The sequence below is a fragment of the Vipera berus genome (assembly GCF_964194415.1).
Source record: "Vipera berus genome assembly, chromosome: 11".
Lineage (NCBI taxonomy): Eukaryota > Metazoa > Chordata > Lepidosauria > Squamata > Viperidae > Vipera > Vipera berus.
The window spans coordinates 14,931,937-14,959,885 of NC_138214.1; the positions used below are offsets into that span (position 1 = coordinate 14,931,937).

Here is a 27,949-nt window from a genome sequence, read left to right on the forward strand (position 1 = left end):
ATGGGAACTCTTGTCTGGATCCTCTCGCCACTTTGAGCCAGACAGGCCCAGAGGTCATCATGACGGACAGCTCTGCATGTGGATGTGGTTTTAAAGCTCACTGAGCGACAGGGCCAAAGCAAATAAACACAGAACCATAATTACCTCTGCTTTTGCTGACTTTCGCAGTTACGTAAGATTTCATATATACTGTGAAAAGAGGATACACGAAGCAATGCAGTAAGAATCTGACGGGCACTCAAAATACTCGAAGCTTCATTTCCTGGCAGATGTTGTATGAATAAAAATAAGACCTGGTTTTCTTTCTATTGGATTTTTAAGGAACCTTAGTCTCTACTGGAAGATTCAGAATTTGGGTTCCTGCAAGGCCATGATTTAGACCTGAACTTTTATCTGTAAATTTTCAAAAAAAAAAAAATGGAAGGAGAAAAATTAAGGGATTAGAATATGGCAGCATTATCAGCCTTGGGCCCCCAAAGTTACACTGTCAACAATTATGTAGCGTAATTATCCGTCTTTTGAACTATTACAGGTTAAATAGCTGGGTTAAATATATTTGAGGTGAAGATCCAAAACTGGCTACACTTCCTTTTTATCAGTTTGATCACCAGGAGCATTCGAAGGAGAAAGAACAAGCAAGGAACTCAACCTTCGTACCTTTCTTTGGTTCAGCTCATATTTTTGATTACGTGCCATCAACTCAATGTCATACATAGACAGGGTAAAGGATATGAAGGATATAACAGAGCAGAAGAGCAGAGTAATCAAAACAAAAGCAAAGCAAAACAAGCAAAATAAACTCAGTGGCATAAGTATCCATGTTTTAAATAAAATAAAATAAAAAAGGAGGAAAAGAGCTTTCACAATCACAATCACTCTATCTCCAGACCAACAGTTTCCTGAGTGACATAAATGTGGAAATCACAAAGTCTCTGGGGAGAGATTCCTTCCTTCCTTCCTTCCTTCCTTCCTTCCTTCCTTCCTTCCTTCCTTCCTTCCTTCCTTCCTTCCTTCCTTCCTTCCTATCCATCCATCCCCATTGACTTGGCTTTCCTTCCTTCCTCCTTTCTCTCTCTCCTGCTTTGTATTACATTCCTTCTTCCTTCCTACTTCCCTCTCATTTTTCCTTCCTTCCTTCCTTCCTTCCTTCCTTCCTTCCTTCCTTCCTTCCTTCCTTCCTTCCTTCCTTCCTTCCTTCCTTTTCTCCCTCCATCCCTTCCACTTTGTATTTCCTTCCTTCCTTCCTTCCTTCCTTCCTTCCTTCCTTCCTTCCTTCCTTCCTTCCTTCCTTCCTTCCTTCCTTCCTTCCTTCCTTCCTTCCTCTTTTCCCTTCCTTTCTTCTTTCTTCCTTCCCTCTTCTCCTGCTTTGTATTTCCTTCCTCCCTTCCTCCCTCCCTGTCTTCCCCTTCCTTCCTTCCTCCCTCTCTTCTCTTCCCCTCCCTCCCTCCCTCCCTCCCTCCCTCCCTCCCCTTATCAGAAACTGGCTGGGAAGGTCTCAGACGAAGGTCACATGACTCCAGGATGCTGCAACTGTCATAAATACCAAGAACCCAAATCATCTGAGGATGGGGATGCTGTGACCATCCTAAGTGTGAGAACCGACTGCAAGTCATTGTAATTTTCCATTGTAATTTCAAATGTTCGCTAAAGAAACAGTCGTGCACTGAGGACTACCTGTGTAAACCAAAACCTGTAATTAAGTATTATTTGTTAAATAAAATTTGTTCGAAAAACCATAATTAAAGGAAACTGTAATTTGTATTGATATGTGACTTCAGTTAATATATGTTATTAGGGCAGTTTTCAGGAAAATACGACTTTTTAATTCTCAGCTCTAGAATCTGAAGCCACGAAAGTAATAGAACAAAGAAAAAAAAACTGAATTAAATTCACTAAGAAGATAGGAAGAACGGAGGCTCTGGCTGGATCAATCCCTACATCCAGAAGTAGAGCTTGGAGTGTGGAAAAGGAGTTTGGTTTTAAAGGGCAGTGAAATAGTCCAAAACCCACAAAAGACTGTAATATTTAAAAGCTTCCAGCTGTCTTGGCATTTTTCCAACTTATTCTTCCTCTTCCAGGCTGTTTGTCAAGGCAACAGGAATTAATCAAAACCATGAGCAAATTTTACAGGGCCGAATTTTAGGAGCTTTGGGGTTGTTTGACATTTCTCCATCTTGCAAAACCAACCTCGGAAAATCAAGTCAATGCTAGATTCTTTGGGAACATAAGCATCTAAATAGCTTGCATCACAGCATCGTTTCTCCCTCTTCTTAAAATTAAACCCTTTAATTGACTGTTCTCAGGAAAGCAAACGGCATAATTTGGCATCGAAAGATTACTCTCCGCCCTCGCTGCTTCCACACAAAAGATTGATTAACACAAATATTCTCCCCTAACCCCAACCCCAGTCTTTCAGTTCATATTCATACATCAACTTGACTCAAGGACACTTTAATAATTGGCCAAGGTGCATTCATTATTTCTTTAAGGCAGGTGGCAACGATCAAGAACAGGAAAATAAACACGAAACACGTGTCCATAAATTAGTATGCATCTCTTCTGCGGCAGCCTTTATTCCGACCTGGTATTTTCATCTTTTTATGAGAATTCCTCGCAATTTCTTTTAGTCTCTCTACTTCAGCTAGGAAGGGGAGGTGTTAAATGAATCACTGCAGTTGTTAAGTTAGTAACACGGTTGTTAGGTGAATCTGGCTTCCCCCCACTGACTTTGCTTGTCAGAAGGTCACAAAAAGTGATTACATGACACCAGGACACCGCAACAGTCCTAAGTACGAGTCAGTTGCCAAGCGTCTGAATTTTGATCACCTGACCACGGGGGAATGCTGCAATGGTCGTTAAGTGTGAAAAACAATCGTAAATCCCTTTTTTTCAATGCCGTTGTAACTTTGAACAGCCACTAAACAAACCATTGTAAGAAGTCGAGGACTATCTGTATACAGGTAATCCTCATTTAGCAATTTCCTCATTTAGTGACTTTTTGCAGTTATGACAGGGTTGATCAACTAACTTTACAACCATCGCATTGATGACCTTCTCAGGTCTGTAAAGCAAAGAAAAGCTTTCGTAAGATCAATACGGTTGGAGTTTCATTTAACAACTAGTTCACTTACTGACTGAGTTGCCAGCCTCGATTGTGGTCACTCAACTACGGACTATCCGTAGAAGAAAAATTGTGATTGAGTGAAATCAAAATAATCACTTAATCAATGTGCTAAATTTTGGAGTGGAATTTTTCTTTAGAGTAAATGCTTAACTATTTGTAATGGTTGATGACATAAATAGCAATAGCAACAGCACTTAGACATATTCCATTTCACAGTGTTTTACAGCCGTCTCTAAGTGGTTCACAGAGTCAGCATTTTGCCCCCAACAATCTGAGTCCTCATTTTACTGACCTCGGAAGGATGGAGCCCGTCAGGATTGAACAGCCGAATTGCAGTCAGCAGAATTAGTACTGCATTCTAACCACTGCGCCACCAGGGCTCTAAATATTACATGTTTTTCAAAGTTATACACAGGATGGTTAGATTTATGGAACTTGTGGTGCGTGGAGATTTTTCAAACTTTCCTTGCCCAATCACAATCAGAGTTAAAGTCGCAGAGATGACAAATGAGACTTTGGATGAAAACAGCCCATGATCACAGATGGGAGTGTGATCTAAAAAGTTATGGATTCTTCCATGCTGACTAGCTTAGTGTGTTGAAACTAGCTTCTGGCTTTGTATCACAGGATTTGCCATCTGTCAACTTGGAGACCACACTGTGCACCTCACTAATCGTTCAGCAGTCTATGTTGATGTCCTCCTAAGTGGCTTGCAGAAAATGAAAAATCCCGGAGCTTAGTTGGACGGGGAATAAAAAGCAAAATAACAACAACAACAACACAATAAACCCTACAAATTGCTATGCTGTGAATTTCAGAAGGAAAAATGTAGGAAATACTTTTTTTTTGCAACTCTTTCTCAGATGCTTTTTGATCTAACCCAGGGGTCTTCAAACTTGGCCCTTTTGTGACTTGTGGACTTCAACTCCCAGAATTCCTCAGCCAGGCCATTGTAAAAAAAGAAAATAGAAAAGGAGGACTTTGAAAGCAGATAATTAAATCTGTTTGGTTTTATGTTGACATTTATTTTGCTTTTATGACTTTAGCAGGACTTGAGGCAAGCTCTGAGTTTTTTTGAAGTTTATTGTAAGCTTTCAAAGTAAACATCATGGCCTTTTTTTCTCACCTCTCTTCCTTGTGCCATTACACACCTCCTTCTACTAAACCACATGGAAAGTGCCCAAGAGCGAAAAAGCAGTCAATGGTGAAATTAGGAGGCTCGCTTTGACGTACTGATGACTTCTATATCCTGGGAGAGGCAGCAGCAATGGGGCCTGCCTACTTGGGTCAGGAGGCAATGCTTTCTCACCACCAGACCCACTAGTCCTCAACTTACAACCACAATTGATCCTCAAATTTCTGTTAGTAAGTGAGTTTTGCCTCCTCTTACGACCTTTCTGTTGTGATTCCTCACCAGCCAGTGGATCCGGCAGCTGACTCTCAGGAATCTGATGAGGAGGAAGGGCCTGGAGTGACATTAGAGTAGGATGAAGGCTCTGAGGAGCTCCAAGACTTACAGTCGGATGAGGAGCCTGGCCCCTCTACTCACGCTCAGGCAGAGACACAGCTGTGCTGGGAGTCTGAGTTAGACAGTGATGAAGAACAGTTGGGACAAATCTCGGATGCACGAAAGCGCAGGCAAGAGAAGTGAGTAGGACAGAGGAATGCAATGGGGCAGCTCCAAAGGCAAAGGAGAAGGCATTAGGAAGCCACGCCTTGGCTGAATTATAAAAGGTAAGGTGTGACAGGTGCTGGTTGCCGAAGGCAACTGTTCGTGTTGAGGATCGAGTTTCTGTGGACTGTGTTTGTTTGCCTTGGACATTTGACTCAGGTCTGTGAATAATAAAAGGGGTTGGTTTTTTCTTGCAGTTCCTGCCTGTTTCTTGAAAGAGGGGTTTCCTCCTTGTGAGCATAACAAGGACTCACGTAGGCTGGGACAGAACATTTTCCTGCCACGCTGGTTAAGTGAATCACTGCAGTTGTCAAGTTAGCAACATGGTTGTTAAGTGAATCTGGCTTTCCCCATTGACTTTGCTTGTCAGAAGATCACAAAAGGTGGATCACATGACCCGGAGATGCTGCGACTGTCATAAATAGGAGCCAGTTGCCAAGCGTCTGAATTTGGATCATGGGATCATCAGGATGCTGCGATGGTGTAAATGTGAACAACAGTCAAAAGTCACTTTTTTCAAAGTTGTAACTTCAAACAGTCACTAAACGAATTGTTGTAAGTCAAGGACTACCTGTAACCTGGAGGATGCTACCTTCAAAGGTTTTTTTTTAAAACCAGATTTTTTAAAAAAAAAATATTAATGAAATTATGGATCAAAATGAATGACAAAAAACTGGATTTTTTGGGGGGGGGGTCTCCTGCATTCTTAACGGCTGGATATACTATTTAATTCTGATCTCTGTGGAGGTAAGTGAGAAGTACCACTGGTTGCACTTTTGCCAGAATGTTGTCTTCCTATGATTTTATTAGGACATTCAATTAACCTTCCAGCATGCTTGGAAGAAACCTGGTCATTCAGTGGTTGACTATTATTGATGGCGGATGAATGAGAAACATCAGGAATGTCCCACTGTTGCATTTCTCCGCATTGTTCAGCTTTTGAGACGCTACTAAGCTTTATTCCTTCGTTACTCTGCTGTCTGGTGAGGCCTTTCCAGGAATGGAGTTAACTGATACGTTTTTGCTGCCAGTTTAGTACCCTTCTCTCTCTCTCCTTCTCCATTTGTCAGATGACAGGAGAGGTTCTGTTGCAGCAAAACTCAACTCCAACTTGTAAAGCTGGGCTTGGAGCTCATTGTAGCATTCACCGGCTAATTAGTCAGAGATGGAATGGATTCTGAAATCAGTGTCTCTTCAAAGAGTTGCGTAACGGAAGGCTGTTCTGTACAAATAGCCTTTCAGTCCTAAAAACAACTTATTGGGAAGGTTCCTGCTGCAGCCCCACCATGCAGTCAGAGCTGAGGAAGCTTCTTGGATGAGGAGCGAAATATCTTCAAAGAAAAACAAGGAAGTCCAGATGCCTCCTGGAAAAGGACCTTTGGGACAGCTGGCTCATACTTAAGTGGTGGTCTATCAGGACATCTAAACCTCTCAAGATGTTATGGATCCCTAGATGTTATTGGAGAGATCTGTGGCTGGATTTGTAACCATAATGTCATCCTCCTAAAACCAACAATATTATTTTCATAACTAGATCTGAATTTCTACCCAGAAGGAAAGCCCGTAGCTCACTCTTTCATGCATGAAAAATCCCAAATTTGGGTTCTAGCATGGAGGACAGGGAAAAATTCTTCTTTAAGCCTTTATTAGTTAGTGCACATAATACCAACTTTGGCCATTCAATAGCCTCATACAGCACAGAGAGGCCAATTAAAACATCCAGACGCACAGACATCAATTTTTTATCCAGCTGGCAAAATAATCCCTAATTTCTCTATTTCTTTTTGCGTGTGTATGAAATGTAACAGTTTTCCTGCACCGAAGGATGGAGTTAAACATTTCTCTTCATCAGAGGACACTGAATCCACTTTGTCACTTCAGTGATAAAGAACATTTTTCCATTAATCCAGAAAGATGTTGCAACGCTTCGTGTTTAGTCTGTTCCCATTGCAGAAATTCCAGCCTCTATCTTATATACTTTACCTCTTTATCCTTTCTTATAAACGCCTGTTTATAAGAGTTGAGTCCTGCAATCTGCTTCTGTTCCTAATTAAACTATATTTCTGTCGGTGTAGTGGACGGAATTCTCTTTGGGTGGTACCATTATGCTGGCATGTACAATATTTCAAATGTGGAACATGTTAAATGGAAATTAAAATTAAGGCCCTATTTTGAGCTCAAAACACTGATTCCAAGTGCCAAACAAAAATGGGCAGAAGATCATTAAAGAGAGATCCAGCCTAGGATTAAGGAGAAATTTTCTGACAGTGACAACAATTAATCAGTGGAACACCTTGCCTCATGAAGTTGTGGGTGCTCCATTGTTGGAGGTTTTCAAGAAATGTTTGGACAACCATTTGTCTGGGATTGTATAAGGCCTCCTGCATCGGGCAGAGGGTTGGACTAGAAGACCTCCAAGATCCCTTCCAGCCCTGTGATTCTGTGATTCAGTGTGAGTGGGAAGTGGGTTTTTTTTATCATTATGAAGCTCCATCGAGCACAAAATAAAGTGTTTCCAGCTCAAAATGGCTGTGGAATACAAAAATACAATTTTGAAATGATTGCAATATCTTGGAATGATCCCATTCCACCATACCTGGTTGTAGCCCTGGACAGTTTCAGGAATTTGACTTGACTTACAACCGTTTGTTTAGTGACTGTTCAAGGTGATAACTGCACTAAAATAAATGACTTACAAACAGTTTTTGCACTTACGATTGTCATAGCATCTCCGGTCACGCGATCAAAATCCAGGCACTTGGCAACCTGGTTGTCGCTTCCCAGGGGGTCATGTGACCACCATTTGCAACCTTCCCAGATGCCTTCCAACAAGCAAAGTCAACGGGGAAATCCAAATTCACTTAATGACCCCATGACGTATTTAACCAATGCCATAACTTGAGGAATCAAAAAGCTTGAGGGTGGATGTTTGTTCTCCGAGCTTGTGGGTTGGTTACTGAACATTTCATTACCAGGCTAGGTAACATCTTCAGTGGAGTTAGGGCAGTGATGGCGAACCTTTTAGAGACCGAGTGCCCAAACTGCAACCCAAAACCCACTTATGTATCATCGGGTGCCAGGTGGGCATGGCCCATTAGGTGGGCGTGGCTGCGGTGGTAACGGCAGACTGGGTGGGACTAAAAAGTTCAAACAATCAATTCCAACTTTGCGAGAGATTTTTTTTTCCAGTGAGAAGTTGAAATTGATTGATTGATTGAACCTTTTTCTTTTTTTGCATACAGCAGTGAAGGCCTAAAGCGAAAAGGTTTTATAAAACCCAGCTGAAGGCCTAGGACTGGGCTGATGGTGTGCGTGCCCACAGAGAGGGCTCTGTGTGCCACCTGTGGCACCCGTGCCATAGGTTCACCACCATGGAGTTAGGGGATGTCAGTGTTGGTGTTCTTCTGTTTATAAGGGCTTCATGTGGTCAACAGGTCATGTGATGGGAGAGTAACATCAGGTGAGGGTCTTGTGAGGGACCAGGCGTCAATCACATCACGTGAGGGTCTTGTGATGGGTCTCCCCACCACAAGACCCATTACAAGACCCTCACCTGACCCAAGTGATGGGTCTTCTGATGGATCTTGTGATGTTTCAGTTGTGGATCACCTGATATGACGCTTCCATCACAAGACCTACAGACCACACAAAGCCCTTATAAGTAGAACAACACTGACATTCCCTCAACTCCGCTGAAGTCGATACCTAGCCTGGTACTGAAACATTTGGAAACCAACCCACAAGCTTTGAGAATAAAACTTCATCCTCATCCTATGCCTGAGCTACAGATATTCGCCACTATTGGAAATCAAGAGCTTATAAGACTGGGCAAGTTTAATTTAATAACTACCGTATATATCAATGGAATCTCTGGTCCCGATTTAGTTATAAGTCATGGGGAAAAAAAGTACCCCTGCCATCCAACCCACATGTTTAAAATTATATTTAATACAATGCTTCCATCTGTTTATCTTAGAACCAAAAATTCTGGAAATTACTCCTGATTTTTAACAAGCACAAATTTCACCTAAGCCCACTCTAGCTCTTTGTTTCTGGAGAAAAGAATGAAAATAACACAGGAATCCTTGACATTAACATTATTTCAATTTTACTTACAAGGCAACAACTTTGGGGGGCGGATTTTTTCTCCTAAAGGAACATTTCAATCAGAGCCCAGAACTAACTAGATTCAAACCACAACAACCAGAATTCTGCTTAGAAAGAAGGGAAAAATCTTGATTTTTCCAGATGTTGAGCTGTAATTTCCAGTAGCCCCAACTGACAGGACCACTGGAGAAGAGTGTTGGAGATAGCAAACATGATTTAGAGGATCATAAACTGCTCATGCAGGATGCAAATTGCCTCTGTAACAGCCGACGCCTGCATTCTATTCTCATGAAATTGGCCAGATGTTGTGTATGGAATCTTTTTGCAGATATGATATACATTTGTGTTTTTAACAACTTCACCCAGCCGTTTCTTTTTCTTAAAAACAATGATCTGCATATCTGAAAGGTTAACATTGGAGGGATGATAAGTATATAACGGAGTGGTCATTTTGACTTCCAAAGAATTAGCATTAGTGGCTCTGAGTCAAGCTGGAGAACAGTTACCTCGTGGGTGTCATTGGGCTGGTTTTATTCAACATTTTTATTAATGATCTTGATGATGGAACTGATGGCTGATTATCAAATGTATGGGTGTCACAAAACTGGGAGGTCAGAACAACACATTGAGAGTCTAATCTAGACGTGTTGATACACAGGGCTGAGATGAACAAGATGCCCTTTAACAGAAAGAAATGTAAGTTTCACATTTAAGGGGAAAACGTTGAATACACAGAGAACATGAGAGCCAGTTTGGTATAGTGGTTAAGGCACCAAACTAGAAATTAGAGAGGCTGTAACTGTTCTGTACCAGCCTGCTACCGGCCCTGCAGAAAAGGCAGGGACAACCCCTTTACAAACGGCAAGAGGCTGGAACTAAGCCTGCTAAATTTATTAACATAAAACAGAGCAAAACAAGACACGAACCATGAAACAGGAGCTATTTAAGCGGTTGCCTTTACCAAACCAGCCCTCCCACACATTCCCCTTTTATACAGTTCAGGGCATGGCTTCTCTCTGCCTCCTTCCGAGGTGCCCCATTGCCTTCCTCTGTTTACTCCTGATTGACTGCCTCCTGCATCGGGCGTCCTTGAACAGGGCCAGCTGTGGGTCATCTTCATCCATGCTGTCAGGCTCACACAGCTGGGTCTGCGTCATGACCAGGTGGGAGGGGCCTGGCTGAGGGCTCTCATCAGCAAGCTCTCCACCCCCCTCAGCAAGCTCTTCAACACCCCTCTCCTCCTCCTCTGAGTCGTCCGACCCAACTGCCGAACCCACAGGCTGACCCTGAATCACAACAGTAACTCTGTTTTAGGCACAAAGTCAACTCATTGACCTTGGGCCAGTCCCTTTCTCTCAGCTCTAGAAAGGAGGCAATGGCAAACCATTTCCAAAAATGTTGCCAAAAAAACTACAGATACTTGTCCAGGCAGTCACCAGGAATCAACACTGACTTGAAGGCACCAAAAAACCCAAAACAAACAAGCAAACAAACAAAACCACATAAAAGATGACAGATTCACGAGCACTGCAACTGGGAAGGAAATGGGTTTGAGCATTGCCAATACATTGAAGATGAGCTAGCACTGTGAGACAATTGGTAGAAAACCTAATGCAGCCTTTGCCTTGCATTACATCAAGACGTGGTGGCTCAGTGGGTTAGGACGCTGAGCTTGTCGATCAGAAGGTCGGCAGTTTGGCAGGTCGAATCCCGAGTGCCGCGTAGCAGAGTGAGCGCCTGTTACTCGTCCCAGCTTCTGCCAACCTAGCAGTTCGAAAGCACGTAAAAATGCAAGTAGAAAAATAGGGACCACTACGGTGGGAAGGTAACAGCGTTCCGTGCGCCTTTGGCATCTAGTCATGCCGGCCACATGACCACGGAGACGTCCTCGGACAAGCGCTGGCTCTTCGGCTTTGAAACGGAGATGAGTACCGGCCCCTAGAGTCGGAAACGACTAGCACGCATGTGCGGGGGAACCTTTACCTTTACATCAAGACAAGTCATTATTTCTCTCTCTCCTCAGCACCAGTGAGGCAATATTCAGAATAATTTTTTTATAATTCTGGGCACTCCATTTCTAGAAACACATGGACAGATTGGACAGTGTTCAGAGGGAATAGAACACAGAACATAGAATCAAAAGCCTGGACGGTGATTTCGGAGGTCTTCTAATCCAAACCCTTGCTTGAGCAGGAGTTCTTATACCATCCTGGTCAAATGGTTGTCCAGTCTATTCTTGAAAACCACCAGTGATGGAGCACCCACAACTCCAGGTGGGCAAGCTGTTCCACTGACTAATTGTTCTTACTGTCAGGAAGTTTCTTCTTCTAGGTTGGATCTTTCTTTATCAAACTTCCACCCAATACTTGTCCTGCCTTCAGATACTTTGGACAACAGGTCAATACCCTGTTCTCTGAATAGTAGCTGAATAGGGACTTGAGGAAAGGAAGGAACTGAAGGTTGTTTAGGTTGAAGGAAAGAAGGGGAGGCATGTCGGTGTGTTCATGAAAAAAAAATTGCACCTATACAGATTTCATTTAAATAGAAGGAAAAACTTTCTGATGGGTAAGACCAACTCAACAGTGACCAGTCTATCTCTGACTGTTGCAGGTTCTTCAATTCTGAAGGCTTTTAAGGAGAGGCTGGACAGTCACCTGTCACAGATGGGATAATCTGTTTTCCTTGCACCCTTCAGAAGCTTAGACTAGAAGATCTTTAGGGCAGGGGTCCCCAGCCTTGGCCATTTTGTGACTTGTGGACTTCAACTCCCAGAATTCTTCACCAGCATGGTTGGCTGAGGAATTCTGGGAGTTGAAGTCCACAAGTCACAAAGTGGCCAAGGTTGGGGACCCCTGCTTTAAGGTACCTTCCAACTCTACCATTTTATGATTCCATAAGATGCATGGCAACCATCTGCCAGGAATTCCCATCCACTTCTTCATAGGACAATCAACTCCACTTCTAGCGAGCAAAGTAGCACACCAACAGAACGGTCACATTCAGAACCTTTGCAGTGTATCTGGAGACCCTGCTGCTGATTAAAGAAAAGGGAATAGTCTTCTCTAGCAAGGATATCTCAAAGTGAGAATCAAGTGCGTGAAAATGTTAAATTAGAATGGGGAAAGAAATTAGTTTTTCCACATTTAGGGCTTCAGAAGCAACACTTACCTAATATATTCCAGGTTAAATCTGTAGATCTTTCCCATGTTATTTTCACTTCTCTCCAGCTAGATAATCTTTCTTTCTATTCTGTCCAGTTATGTAATCAAGTATATGATAATAATATATCTAATCAATAAAATAAGAAGATATAGAATCATGTAGGCAGTATAACTGAGCTATATAAGCAGGGAGGAATTTCCTGACAGTGAGAACAATGAGCCAGTGGAACGGCTTGCCTTCAGAAGCTGTGGGTGCTCCATCACAGGAGGTTTTTCAGAAGACCTTGGATAGCCACGTGTCCAGAATGAAACACTGTAAGGTGTCCTGCTCAAGCAGGCAGTTGGACTATATTTATTTATTTTTTATTTTTATTTATTTTAATTCCATTTATATCCCGCCCTTCTCCGAAGACTCAGGGCGGCTTACAAGCTTAGCAGTAGCCTTCATTCTATGTATATGCCTGCTTATTAGGGCTTTCACACACACCCCTAAGCGGCATTATTACAAAGTCAGCTTAATTGCCCCCAACAATCTGGGTCCTCATTTTACCTACCTCGGAAGGATGGAAGGCTGAGTCAACCTTGAGCCTGGTAGGATGCGAACCTGCACTAATATCAGGCAGCTGGTGTTACTTAAGGAGGCATCAGCCCACTGCTCCACCAAGGCTGACCTCAAAGCTCCCTTCCAACTCCATTATTCTATTAAGTGGTTGAATGGGAGGGATGGACATCCCCTAACTCAGTGATGGCGAACCTTTTAGAGACCGAGTGCCCAAACGGCAACCCCAAACCCACTTATTTATCACCAGGTGCCAGGTGGGACGTGGCCCACTGGGTGGGCGTGGCTGTGGTGGTTATGGCAAACTGGGTGGGTGCGGCCAAAGTGGGCGTGGTCACCTCGATGTTGCTCATGGGGAGGGATGTCTGTGGGGGCCAGCCAGGGTTGGGGGAGATCCAGGGGGTCTCTGGCAGGTGGGGTGGTTGGCCAGAGGCTCTTCCTGATGGGTGAGGCAGGATGAGTATGCCAATTGGAAGGTAAGGTGAGGTAAGGGCCAGGGCAGCTACTGCCTGACACCATCACCCCCCCCCCAAAGAGGCCAGCAAGGGCATGGGGGCCGATGGTGTCCGTCAGCAGCCACAGCGTGCTGGCTCCTCAACTGGCGCACTCTGGACAGCTAGCTGACAGCTGAGGAGGCAATGCAGTGGGTCGTGCCTGGGAAAAGGAGAGCATGTGAGGCCAGGAGGGACGGGATGGGGGGGGGAGGGAAACCAGCTGTGCTGGGATGCATCCGGCCACGGGGGGCCTTGGTCAGCTGGTTGAAGAGGGATGGTTGCCATCTCCGGGACATGACACACGTGCCCACAAAGAGGGCTCTGAGTGCCACCTCTGGCACGCGTGCCGCAGGTTCACCACCACTGCCTAGCTTATTGGATACTGGAACATTCTCTCTTCTAGGAATTCTAGGTAGCTTGACCATGGCAAGGGTTGATGGGATCCAACAAACCCTAGAAGGTTCCAGATGCCTTCCTGTGGCTCTATAGAGTCTTCCTTAGCTTTGGAAAACTTTTGAGAATTGTTTACTTTTTCCATAAAAGAAAGAAAAAAGATCATTTGAAAACAAGACAGATGAATTTTGGACATAGCAGAATTAAGTTCTTGCTCAATAGCAAGCTGACCTTGATGGTGGTCTACTGAAGGAAGCCAAAACATTATTTTTTAAAAAAAAAACCAACACCAATTCTTCTCTAGGGAGTTAAGAACTGTTATGATTTATGAACATCCTCCAGACATTAAGACTCTCGGAAGAGGCTGACTGTCGGAGATGGATGGGAATTAACATTTTTCTTTGGTGATTTGGGTAGATTCTCTTCATAGATCATAAAATTGGCTGGCTGAACCTTGTTTAGCAGGGTCCAAGAGGAACAGACGCAGACAAAATACCCCTAGGTAAGCAAACATTCCTTAGAGGATTTTAGCTTCCAACGTGTAATCAAACCGGATCTTTTTGTAAGATTGAACTTAGGAAACATAGCCCAATAATAACCAGGGACTTAGCTGTTTCTTAAGGATCATTTGCAAATCTTGTAGAGTGTTTTGCCATTTTCTAGAGATAACCAGTGCATGTATTTATCCACATCATCCTTAATAAGGAGGAGGAGGAGGAGGAGGAGGAGGAGGAAGTTGGGGCAGGAACCCTGAATATCTTCCTCCACCCGTTCCAAATTAATCTATTGTGTAAGTCAAAATTATGTAACTTTTTCCAAACCCAATAAAACCCAAAAGTAGCGGATTGGCCTGAAACAAAAACTAAAACGCGATTTTATTTACATGTAAATATAAGTAACGGCATTTATTTAATTACAGATAGTCCTTGAGTTATGACCAATATTGAGCCCAAAATTTCTGTTGCTAAGCAAGAAAGTTAAGTGAGTTTTGCCCCGTTTTACGACCTTTCTTCCTACAGTTCACAGTGGTTAAGTGAATCTGGCATCGCCAAGGACTTTGCTTGTCAGAAGGTCGCAAAAGGGGATCACGTGAGCCCAGGGCACTGCGACTGTCATAAATATGAGTCATTGGCAACTGTCTGAATTTTGATCACTGACTGTGTGGAGAGTGCAACGGTCATAAGTGTGAAAAATGCCATTGTGACTTTGAACGGTCAGTAAATGAACTGTTGTAAGTCAAGGACTACCTGTATTGATATAAATTGTATTGAATTTATCAGACCGTAACACCCTAAGGGATGCGGTGGCTCAGTGGGTTAGGACGCTGAGTTTGTCGATCAGAAGGTCGGCAGTTTGGCGGGTCGAATCCCGAGTGCCGCGTAACAGAGTGAGCGCCGGTTACTCGTCCCAGCTTCTGCCAACCTAGCAGTTTGAAAGCACGTAAAAATGCAAGTAGAAAAATAGGGACCACTACGGTGGGAAGGTAACAGCGTTCCGTGCGCCTTTGGCGTCTAGTCATGCCGGCCACATGACCACGGAGACGTCCTCGGACAAGTGCTGGCTCTTTGGCTTTGAAACGGAGATGAGCACCGGCCCCTAGAGTCGGAAACGACTAGCACGCATGTGCGGGGGAACCTTTACCTTACCTTTTAACACCCTAATAATTACAAGTACAGAAGTGGTTTGCTATACACCTCCATGCTGGAGGTGGCTGCTAGAGTTATGACAGACTCCCCCTCACCCTGCCTCTGCTATCTACCCATCCATCTTTTTGTTTCCCATATTGTTGTATTTTTCTCATTATATTCCTTTGTCACTGTTTATTTTACCAATCTATTTTTTAAAATTTCTGTTCTGTTTACTCCTTCATTTTGCTTCCTTTTTATTACTATTGTAAGCCTTCTAGAGTAGCCCCACAATGAGACATGTGGCAAATAAATTTAACAAATAAATAACTTTTTTTTTTGAACTTCCATGTTGAAAGAATTTCATTGCTGATTGGATATTGTAGCAGAATCTTGAAAGTCAATCAAAGCCATTCTCTAGCTCAACTTACAATTAAGCTCAACCTAGCAATTAAGGAGGAATAATAATAATAATAATAATAATAATAATAATAATAATAATAATAATAATGATGATGATGATGATGATGATGATGATGATGATGATGATGATGATGATGTTGGAAGGGATCTTGGAGGTCATCTAGTCCAACCCCCTGCTCAGGCAGGAAACCCTATACCATTTCAGACAAGTGGCTGGCCAGTCTCTTCTTAAAAACTTCCAGTGTTGGAGCATTCACAATTTCTGGAGGCAGGTTGTTCCACTGGTTAATTGTTCTAACTGTCAGGAAGTTTCTCCTTAGTTCCAGGTTGCTTCTATCTTTGATTAGTTTCCATCCATAGTTTCTTGTCCTGCCTTCAGGTGCTTTGGAGAATAGCTTGACTCCCTCTTCTTTGGGGCAGCCCCTGAAATACTGGAACACTGCTATCATGTCACCCCTCACCCTTCTCTTCATTAAACTACACATACCCAATTCCAGCAACCGTTCCCTATATGTTTTAGCCTCCAGTCCCCCAATCATCTTTGTTGCTCTTCTCTGTACTCTTTCCAGAGTCTCGACATCTTTTTTACATCGTGGTGACCAAAACTGGATGCAGTATTCCAGGTGTGGCCTTACCAAGGCATTGTAAAGTGGTATTAGTACTTCACGTGATCTTGATTCTATCCCTCTGTTAATGCAGCCTAGCACTGTGTTGGCTTTTTTGGCAGCTGCAGCACACTGCTGGCTCATATTGAAGTGATTGTCTACTAAGACTCCGAGATCTCTCTCACAGTTGCTACTATTCAGCAAGGTACCACCTGTACTATACCTGTGCATTTGATTTTTCCTGCCTTACTTTTTTACTTTTTTACTTTTTTTACTTTTTTTAGAACCTTACTTTTTTCACAATTTCTCTCTCATATTCCCCAGCCCGACCCTCCAAGCTATTTTGCAATAGTCCCCTTGTCGTCTCCTGTTTTCCCAGGACCAGGTAGACACTCCGTCGTACTTGTCTGTCTGTCTATGTTTGCGGCCACCCATCTATCCAAGAAGCTCTGGATCACAAATGATCAGGGTAAAGTGAAATCACAAATCCACCAGTCATGTACATCCACGCTCTCCAAAAAACGTAAGTTACTCCATGGGTTTTTTTTTGATGGCCCTACCCTGCTTTGCTCCCCAATCCAGAGAAAAGTGGCCGCCTCCGGAATTGTAGCTCATCCGAATGCGTTTTAATGTTTTAATATTGGGATTGTAGGACATTTTTAATCAGACGACATGGAGCAAAGCAAATCCAGTTCGGTCCCAAGGGCAAAATGGTGAAGGCAGAACTTTAGATCCTGTAGAGATAGGAGAAGGGCTGTCTGCTAATTCTGCATTTAAATTTGTACAGCTTCTGTTTGGCTTTGCTGCCTTTATTGTGACTATCTCTGCGTGTCTCCCTGGATAATGTCAATCTGATTGCATTACAACGGCATATTTATGGCCCACTGCCGCCATTGGGAGATGCAGTTTCCATGGCAACCGATCTTTAACCTTCTGCCTTTGTATGCCACATGCACCTCTGAATGATGTCAGTGGGGTTTTTTTGTCTTTCTTTAGCCCCCACCCCCACCCCCAGCTGAGAAGGCATTTAACACTTTCCATTCAGCCACAAGAACTCCACAGATGTGTTTTAGGATAAGGGGGAAACACTGACAACAACCATTTTCTACAGAAAAGCTTATTTGAGTTCAGCTGACGAGACCTCTGTGGTGGCTCTGATCTTTCATTGTCTCCTAGACTTTGGACTGGTTCTTCTCCAGCCTGATTCCCCCCCCCCCCCAAGTGTGGGACTTCCACTCAAGTTATCTCCCACCACCCCTGAATAATCTCTGCTCCTTCTGGGAGCAGTTAATTCATCCACCCTAAGTGGCTTTAAGCTTTTTCTATAGTGATGGCAGCTGTGAATGAGGCTCTTTGAGGTTCTCTGAAAATAGATGGTCTCTCTCTCTCTCTCTCTCTCTCTCTCTCTCTCTGTGTGTGTGTGTTAAAAAATCAAGATAGAAGCCCTGCCATTTTTTGATGGACATAGAGGTGAAATCTGAAGTTTTCAATTTGGTTTTAAGTATCAATTATATTGGACAGGGAGATGGTTTTGAAAGCTTCTTTTGATTATTAAGAAAAACGAGCCATCCACAGCACTGTAACCGAGATGTAATTTTCTTCCCGGAATTTAGTCACATTTAATATTTCCACTATTTCTTTTTTTGGAGGTTGGAGGCTGATGATGATGACGATGATAATAATAATAATAATAATAATAATAATAATAATAATAATAATAATAATAATAATAATAATAATAATAATAATAATAATAATAATAATAGAGTTGGAAGGGATCTTGAAGGTCTTCTAGTCCAACCCCCTACTCAGGCAGGAGACCCTATACCATTGCAGACAAATGTCCAGTCTCTTCCTAAAAACGTCCAGTGTTGGAGTATTCACAACTTCTAGAAGCAAGTTGTTCCACTGGTTAATTGTTCTAACTGTCAGGAAGTTTCTCCTTAGTTCTAGATTGCTTCTCTCCTTCATTAGTTTTCATCCGTTGCTTCTTGTCCTGCCTTCAGGCACTTTGGAGAATAGCTTGAGTCCCTCCTCTTTGGGGCAGCCCCTGAGATATTGGAAGACTGCTATCATGTCCCCCCTCGTCCTTCTCTTCATTAGATTAGACATACCCAATTCAGCAGCCGTTATATGTTTTATGTTTTAGCCTCCAGACCTCTAATCATCTTTGTTGCTCTTCTCTGTACTCTTTCTAGAATCTCAACATCTTTTTTTTTACATCATGGTGACCAATTTGACCAACATCTGTTTAATAAGCATATTTTCCATGCATTTCTATATTATCTTTAAAAAAAAACATGTTGAGGTTTTTGGTATTATGCAAATCGGTCATGAAATAACTACAGTGATCTTTATGATGTTCATCAATTTGAAGAATTTAGCCTAAATTCTGTAAGGAAATTTACTAAGATATATATCTTTGCTCTATAGGCATGTTTCTCCCCTTCTCAAAGAAAGCAGCTCAATGAAAATTTTAAATTGGGACAAATATTCAGGTCACATCTGGATTTTGTCCTGGAATAGGGTATTTCAGTATTTTGCAATCTGTCTAATAAGAAACATGTGTAAACCCTTTGAAAGAAAGAATTACATTGAGTAGAAGGTGCTAATGAACATCATTTGCAACAGATGAAACTCATTTTTCCTCTGGGGATGATGTGTCTTACAGGGTGGGGTTGAGATGGCTTGGTGCTATGAGGACCCCCCCCCCCACTTTGCCTTATATTTTCTCAGCAGTTATCAACAATGGTGCTAAAATCTGGTAACCATGGAGACATTCATGCACCTGAGATAATGAGTCCTCTCCTGATTTTAGGGCAGGTTGAATCAATCCCTCTTGTTTTTTATGTTTTTTTTTAAAAAAAGTTCCCAAGCTTTTACTGTCTTCTTTAGGATAAAAATAGGCAATTGTTTTATTCTCCCATTATATTAGTCATAATCAGTATGTACAAATCTTTCTAATATAAAGAGGACAAAATCGAATGTGTAGCTGTTGGAAGATCCTATTGGAAAAAAATGGCGGCCCTTGATTAATTCTGCAAATCTGGTGAATTGGAAGAAAATCAGAATAATAGGTTGACCTGGTTCCACAATCATTCCATCCTGCTAGTTTGGAAAAAAAAATCTCTACATGGGGCTTCCCTTGAAGACCACTCGGAGGCTCCAGCTGGTACAGAATGCAGCCGCGAGAGTTGTCTTGGGAGTCTCCCGGTACTCCCATGTTACACCTTTGCTCCGTGAGCTGCATTGGCTACCAGTTGTCTTCCGGGTGAGGTTCAAGGTTTCGGTAATGGTTTTTAAAGCCCTACATGGAATGGGTCCGGAGTACCTCGGGGATCACCTGCTGCCGGCGTCAACTTCCCTCCGCCCTGTGCGTTCCCACAGAGAGGGCCTCCTCAGGGTGCCACCGGTCAGAGAATGTCGGCTGGTGGCCCCCAGGGGGAGGGCCTTCTCTGTGGGCACCCCGGCTTTATGGAATCAGCTGCCGGTTGAGCTCCGGATGGCACCTGACCTTCGCTCCTTCCGACGCGACTTGAAGACCTACCTATTCGAACAAGCCGGCCTGGCCTGATGGGGGATGCGTTGGGGTTTTTTATTGGGGATTTTTTACATTTTTCTATTGTTTTTAGTACGGGCTCGTATTTAATTCTCTTTTTAATTTTTGTATTTTGTATTTTTATATATGCCCTGTTCACCGCCCTGAGTCCTTCGGGAGAAGGGCGGTGTACAAATATAATAAACTAAAAAAAACAACTAACGGAATCAAATCAAACCAAATCAAAAGTAACTGAACCCAAATGAAACCAAACCAAACAGAATGATCTAAAGTCTCTTAACTAACTGGAATCTCCACAATGTGTACGTAAGCAGTGAGAAAATGTCTCCATGGAGATCAGATCAATACACTACTGAGTATGGGATGTCTCAGAAATGATAAATTAGCAGTATAATAATTACTGTAAATTACCATGGAGGAAGGAATATGTCAAGCTTATCCCACTATTCTGCCTAATACATATCTACATATAAACCTACAGATACACATGCACATACATATACAGATACAAAAAACATGCATATACATGTAGACATACACATACAAACGCACACACATACAGCAAGATTCTGTAATGTAACCTTGTAATAAGGAATACACACACACACATATCAGAATCTTCCAACTGCAATATTCTGTTAATGTAATCTTGTAATATGGAATCTGCATGATGAGCATGAAGCAACCGTTAGAATGAAATAAGGAGCAACTCCTGAAAAACTTCTTTAAAATTGGGAAAAGAGGGTACCAACATCACATACTGCCACCTCATTCATTTAATTTATATGTAGAATATAACATAAGAAAATCTGGAATAGAAGAAATCAGAATTTAAATTGCTAGAAGAAATAGCAACATAGCAGACAGGCTGCACAAACGGCTGGAAGACTTGAAATTTCAGTTTGCCTCTCATTATTAAAAAAAAGTTATCCATCAGATCATGTCAACAGCTAATGCCAACCCAAAGCCAAGTGGCAGGGGAAAAAAAGGATTTATAGTAGTTACAGAGGTTATCCTGATAGGCTCAAAAATACGCAGATGCTGATTGCAGCCCCATAAAGAAAAACCTGTTTGTTGGGAAAAACGGACGTTAAGAAAAGCGAACAGCTTCAGGAATGGACCATTTTAAGCATTATTCAACCAGGAAAGTACATTTGTGTGAAGATTTAGCACTGAAGTCATTAAATAAGGTGGTGTTTATAAGGTAGCATCTTTTACACATTCACTTAATCTCAAAACAACCCTTTGTGTGTTTGCATTCCTCTGGATGCAGGGCAGACTGGTGATCTCTTGACTGCTTTGACTTATTAAATTCCTCTTACCCAGGATTACTGCTTGGTCCAGCTTCAACTTAATCTGAGAGATGTGTCTTGGCTGGTTCTTTTGGGCCCTATTTCAAGAGTTACTTTCTTTCCTGTTTAAGCAAAGCTTTATCCGAAGAAGTCTTGACATTTGGCAGTGATGCGGAAGTGGTTTCTGACTCATACCAATTCAATTAGTATATTAACTGCACCCATAATGACCACATAAACATTATAAAGAGGAGGCAATAAAATTTAGAACTTTACAAGGTACAAGAGGAGTCTCAACGAGAGTGTCTAGATGAGGAAACGTGCCTGGAGCTGCAATCAAAAACATTGCAATCTCCACAATTGCAGGTTCTTCAAAAAAGCAGGAGCTTTTATTTTACCCGAAACGTGTATAAGAAGATATGTGGGAACAGAGCAAGCAGCCTGCAAGTGATTCAATAACAGAATATAACAAAATAACAGAGTTGGGAGGGACCTTGGAGGTCTTCTAGTCCAACCCACTGCTCAAGCAGGAGACCCTTTACCATTCCAGACAAATGGCTGTCCAGTCTTTTCTTAAAAGACTCCAGTGATGGAGCACCCACAACTTCTGGAGGCAAGCTGGTTAATTGTTCCCACTGTCAGGTCCTTTGGAAAATAGACTGACCCCATCTTCTTTGTGGCAGCCCCTCAAATATTGGAACACTGCCATCATGTCTCCTCTAGTCCTTCTTTTCATTAGACTAGACACATCCAATTCCTGCAACCGTTCTTCATGTTTTAGCCTCCAGCCCTCTAATCATCTTTGTTGCTCTTCTCTGTGCCCTTTCCAGAGTCTCAACATCTTTTTATAATATGGCGATCAAAACTGGATGCAGTATTCCAAGTATAGTCTTACCAAAGCATTACAAAGCGGTATGAACACTTCACATGATCTTGAGTCTATCCCTCTGTTAATGCAACCTAGGATTGCATTGGCCTTTTTGTCGGCTGCAGCACACGGCTGGCTCATATTTAAGTGAGTAGCCCAGAGAGTAAACTTCCTCATTCTGTATTCTATTTCTGGACATGATTTCAGAATTTCTCCATGTTTTTCCCCAAATTGGAGCAAATTAAACTCACAGGAGAATAGATGTTCTAAGTGGTTTAAGAGTTGAAATGTGGGCGGGGGAAAAAAAACCAAAAACCTCTCCCTTTCTTCTAATTTCATTCCCAGAAAATGTTTTCAGCAACTGCCTGGTCTACAAAGAAAATCAATTATACCGCCTTGCTCACTGGCATAACAAAAATGAGGATCTAAACACAGTTGACCAAAAGCATTACAATCTGAGTTGAATCAACAGCTAAACTAAGTGTGGATGAGTAAACATGGCAGAGCCTTTAAGGAACTCTCCTTGACAGAGTGGTCTCCAACTATTCAGCCAAGAAAGAAGAGGACAGCTTTCTCCAAACCAAAACAGACGCCCGTGCTCTACCTAAACAGGACAATCCAACTTACAGTAGGCTAGAAACTCTTGAGTTTGTTTACTGGCCATTCAAAGTTACAACGGCACTGGAAAAAGTGACTTATGACCATTTTCACACTTTGACCATTGCAGCATCCCCGGGGTCACCTGATCAAAATTCAGACACTTGCCAACTGACTCATATTTATCACCGTCGTTGTGTCCCAAGGTCACGCGATCCCCTTTGGCGACCTTCTGACAAGCAGAGTCAATGGGGAAGCCAAATGCACTTAACAACTGGGTTACTAGCTTAATTGCTGCAGTGATTCACTTAACAACTGTGGCAAGAAAGGTCGTAAGATGGGGGCAAAACTCACTTAGCTGTCTGATTTAGCAATGGAAATTTTGGGTTCAGTTGTGGATGCACAAATCTACCTGGAAATCTGAGTTTTCCTTTCTTTAAGATAAATAGCGTAATGAAAAAGACGAAGGTAGGCCAAGCCAAATGTTCATATTTTTTCCCCTGTAGGTCTGGGAGGTGCAAACCGGATAACTGCGCAGAAAAACTGAGGCAGAATATATATTTTTTTCACCCCCTCCCTAGTTAGCTGAGGGTGAAGAATACATTATCAAGGTGAGAAGCCTTCTTAAAACATGGGCTGATCAGAAATGAAAAAGAATTGGGCCTGCAGAGAACAGATACAGCTGTTTTACACACACACACACACATACACACACACACACACACCAGTGCATTCATGGTAGGATGAATGCTAGCAAGATCAAAGTCCGGCCGGTATTTGTTTTTCCCATTATAAACATTTTGGCTTGGCTTTTTCTTTCTTTTACTACCCCAATGGTTCCAGTTATTCGTGATTCCCGACAGCGCTTCTTGGATTGAGCATGCAACCACACATCGTGTGGGCATTCCAAAAAGCGTTTCAAAAAAGAACTAACGTTAGTATTGCTCTGAGCAAACCAGGCAGTTTTGCTATTAAAGAAAAACCTCAAAGTTGCATGCACGATGTACGTTTTTCCTGAAAGGCCAATCCCATTCCCTTGGCTTTTAAAAGAGTAACACATTCTGCTTTAAAAAATTTTTTTTTAAAAAAAAATAATTGCCAAAAAAAACTGCTCTGGAAACCAGAACATAAAAATGAGTTTGGCTGTTCAGGCTGTCCTCGACTCCAATTGAGCCCAAAATTTATGTTGCTAAGTGAAACATGTGTTAAGCGAGTTCAGCCCCATTTTACGACTTTTCTTGCCACGTTTGTGAAGTGAATCGCTGCAGTTGTTAAATTAGTAACACGGTTGTTAAGTGAATCTGGCTTCCCCATTGACTTTGCTTGTCAGGAGGTTGCAAAAGGTGGATCTTGAGCCCGGGAGATGTTGCCATCTTCGGAAATATGAGCCGGTTGCCAAGTGTCAGAATTTTGATCACGTGACCATAGGGATGCCACAACGGTAGCTAAGTATGAAAAATGATCCTAAGTCACTTTTTTCAGTGCTGTTGTAACTTTGAATGATCACTAAATGAACCTTTGTAAGTCGAGGACTATCTGTTCTACCAAACTGCATATCCCACAGAAGCGTCTTGTATTTTGATGTGTTATTTGCCCCCAAATGTCAACAGTGATGTCAAAAGACCTGCAAGTAGACTAAAGCATAATCAGATATGGAGTTTCTAAACAGCGGTCTAAGAGACAATCCAGGGGAGAAAAATAATTGGTGGGGATGGGTAACATACGCCATCTTAAAATAAAATAAAATAAAATCTGTACTTAGTGCATTTCTGTTTTTGATCTGAACCAGCCTTTCCCTTTAGCTCTTGCATTCGGTTTTATGTCTTAATTGGAAAAAACAAAGCACACAGGAGATCATTTTCCATCTGGATTGCTAAAGTCAGAATCTGTTTTCCTGCTTCTGATCTGGACTGTGCAGAGGGGAATAAAAGAGCATGACCTCTCGTCTTTATAACAATGAACTATTAAAATACTAGGGTGGGATTGGAATCTTGAAATGGGATCAAGGAGACCATCAAACCCGTTGAGTGAAAAGTGGCAATATACGGTACATAAATAATAAGGAAGCTCAAAGACCTGCCATAATCACTCATTAGGTGCTTTCTTTTTTTTTATTGAAAAGTTTTACAATACATTTTTTAAAAAGACAAAACCCCTCCCAACCCCCTCCCCTCTCCCCAACCCTCCCCTCTCCCCAACCCCTCCCTCCCCTCCCCCTCCCCCCTCCCCGACTTCCCAGAGCTCAATACAGGGTATAAATATACAAACAATCATAGTCTACCTTATGCAAACAACAATAAAATATTAAATCTATCGCACTTTAACTCTTATAAAATAACTACAAGCAATTTAAATATTACATCAATACTTATTCAAATGCTAGATGAAACTTTTTAGTCCCATATTTATTCTGGATATAATCAATCCATCTTCTCCACTCCACAATATATCTCTGTTGCGACTCATTAGGTGCTTTCCTGGGGGAAGCTAAGTCCTTGGTTCCAGCTAAATCAGATTGTAGCATGGGACCTAAGTCACAATCAGTTTCCACTAATCTAGGAAAGCAAAGGACTCGTGGCTCAGCCCACATAAGTGACACCAGCACATTTGAATTTCAGAGAGGTGACTAAACATTTGTACCAAAGCTACTACAGCTCAAGTTAGAGATTCTTGCCAAGTCCATCTGTTTTTGCTTCTTTGTCTCGAGCCCACGGAATCTTATACAATGGTACCTCAGTACTTGTCAGTTGGTTCTGGGAGATACGAGGAGTACAAAAAGGACAAGTACCATACAAACCACAAAACTAATGCATGATCCCTTGTTTTGGCCAGAAAGGGTTATGAGTCACAAGGCAGCTCCAACTGACAAGTTTTAGCTTGCGCATCGAGCACCAAAGAATACTGAAACAAGATTTTCACCTCAAAATGTGTCAACTACCAAATTCAATGAGTTTTAAAGCAGTCGAGTACCGAGGTACCACTGTGCAAAACTTGGACTCATTTGGGTTTTGATTTCTGAATCAATGTACTGGATATTTTTCTGCAACTGTCCAGAAAGGTAAGTAATCCTTTTTGGAATTTTAATGTGGCCTGGTTGTAGCTCTTGTTTAGCAACTCCTAAACTCATCCTACATTCACCCGGTTCAGACATGATAGGAAGTGTTTCAAGATGGTGGGTTGTGAAATGGACAGCACAACGTTTGGGTGCATAGTCACGTTAAGCGAGAAGAAGGTTCTTTAAAAAAAATGAGATTTAGAAATAATGGGCCAACCAGACTTATATCTCACATACCTTGGGGCGTTTCCATTCCACATTCGCTGGTGGTGGATTCAGATAGAAGAGAGAAGCATCTGAAGCAGGAAACTCAGGGTCTTCAAAGAGCTTCTTCTGTTCAAGGCACCGTCGCTTGAGGTCTTCATACTTCTGATTTTTAAAGGGCTTGGCTGAGGTAGAACCCATGGACTCTTTTCTGGAGAAAAGGGATATGTTGTTTTGTAGAAGGGGCTTGTCATAAAATCACTTTGGCTCAACTAGCGGCACGTATACTGGGGCAAAGAACAACCATTTCACAATCGATCTCAGATGATGGATGGTATCATACAATTATTAGTGCAGCACAGATGATGGTCACACACTAAGGAAGAGCTGTGTAACTAACCATTAATGTCATTTCCTCCTTTCTCCTATTGTATATCTGTCTGTCTGTCCGTCACTCTCTCTCTCATGTCTGTCTGTCTGTCTGTCTGTCTCTCTGCCTGCCTGCCTGCCTGCCTGCCTGCCTGCCTGCCTATCTATCTATCTATCTATCTATCTATCTATCTATCTATCTATCTATCTATCTATCTATCTATCTATCATCTATCTATCATCTCATATTTCTTAACTGCCCATCTCCTTCCAGCCCTTCATCTCCTTCAAAATTTCAGCCTCTCTGGTGGATCATAGGTTGTTTTGAATAAAAGACAGAATCTGGACAATCAGCCTTTCCTCCCAGGTCCAAAAAAGATCAGCAGGAGAGGCCAAAAATATGTTGCTGTCTAAGGCCAGATCCTGGCATCCGCTCCCTTCACTTCCTGGGAAATACAAGGGGAAGAAATGGAAGCAGTGATAAATGTTCTTGTGCTCCGAGATAACTGAAAACGGTGACTGCAGCCACGAAATGGTCCTTGGGAGGAAAGCCATGGCAAACCTAGACAATGTATTAAGAAAGAGAGACATCCCTTTGCTGGCAAAAGTCCATATAGTCAAAGCTCTGGTTTTCCTAGTAATAATGTTTGGTTGTTGGTGGGACCCTAAGGAAGGTTGAGGGCTGAAAAATGGATGCTTTCAAACTATGGTGTTGGAGAAGATTCTTGAAGAGTCCCTCTTGCAGCAAGGAGATCAAATCAGTCAATCCTAAACAGAGTGAGCGCCTGTTACGCGTCCCAGCTTCTGCCAACCTAGCAGTTCGAAAGCACGTAAAAAAAATGCAAGTAGAAAAATAGGGACCACTCCGGTGGGAAGGTAACAGCGTTCTGTGCGCCTTTGGCATCTAGTCATGCCGGCCACATGACCACGGAGACGTCCTCAGACAAGCGCTGGCTATTCAGCTTTGAAACGGAGATGAGCACCGGCCCCTAGAGTCGGAAACGACTAGCACGCATGTGCGGGGGAACCTTTACCTTTACCTTAAAGTAAATAAACCCTGATTCTTCTTTTGGAAGGACAGATACTGAAATACTTTGGAGAAGAGAAGACGCCTTGGAGAAGAGGGTGATGCTGGGAAAGACAGAAGGCAAAAGGAGAAGGGGACGGCAGAAGATGGGATGGTTTAGATCAGTGGTGGCGAACCTATGGCAAGCGGCTCTGTGGGCACGTGCGCTGTCGCCCCAGCCCCAACTCTCCCTGTGCCCCCCTCCTCACCGGCAGCCCTCCCCGGATAAGAGTTGCCCCTGGGTGCAGCCCACGCAGAGCAGCACAGCCAAGGACATGGCAGCTGGGTAGCAGGGACAACACTAAGCCCTCACGTCCTGTCGCACAGCTGATGCTGCGTGGTGCGAGCAGAGGGCATGGCTGCCATGGCGCTGCAGGGCCACCTGGGCAATATGCTGTGGTGGGCCGTGGAGGTGGTAGGTGGCCCTGTGGGTGGGCAGGGTGGGGGCGGGGCAGGGGTGGTGTGGGCGGTTTGGGGGCACTCAGTGTCTAAAAGGTTCACCATCACTGGTTTAGACAGTGTCCTCGACCCAATGAACATGAATTTGGACAAATTCCAGAAGACACTGGAGGAGGAGCGGGGGCTGGCATGCTATGGTCCATGGGATCGCGAAGATTCAGACATGACTTAGTGGCAACAAAAGGCAAAGGGTAAAACGTTACAAAGAAAAACTAGAAAGAAACACCAGTTTATTTCCGCAATAACAGGAAAGCACTTTCTATTTCGCCGCAAAACAGCAAACCAGTGTAAGGGATGATCAGTTTGCCCTAGAGATC

The 27,949-nt window shown here is 42.8% G+C and overlaps 1 protein-coding gene across 1 annotated transcript in view; it reads right to left on the minus strand.

Moving 5' to 3' along the window:
- Positions 1 to 25,939, minus strand: part of CAPN6 (calpain 6) — a gene marked incomplete at its 5' end in the record, with an annotated part of 56,233 nt that extends 30,294 nt beyond the window's left edge. The window contains one exon of the mRNA XM_081336778.1: positions 25,772 to 25,939. Coding sequence (XP_081192904.1) covers positions 25,772 to 25,939 — 168 coding nt within the window. The remainder of the gene's footprint in view (positions 1 to 25,771) is intronic.
- Between the last annotated feature and the right edge of the window lie 2,010 nt (positions 25,940 to 27,949).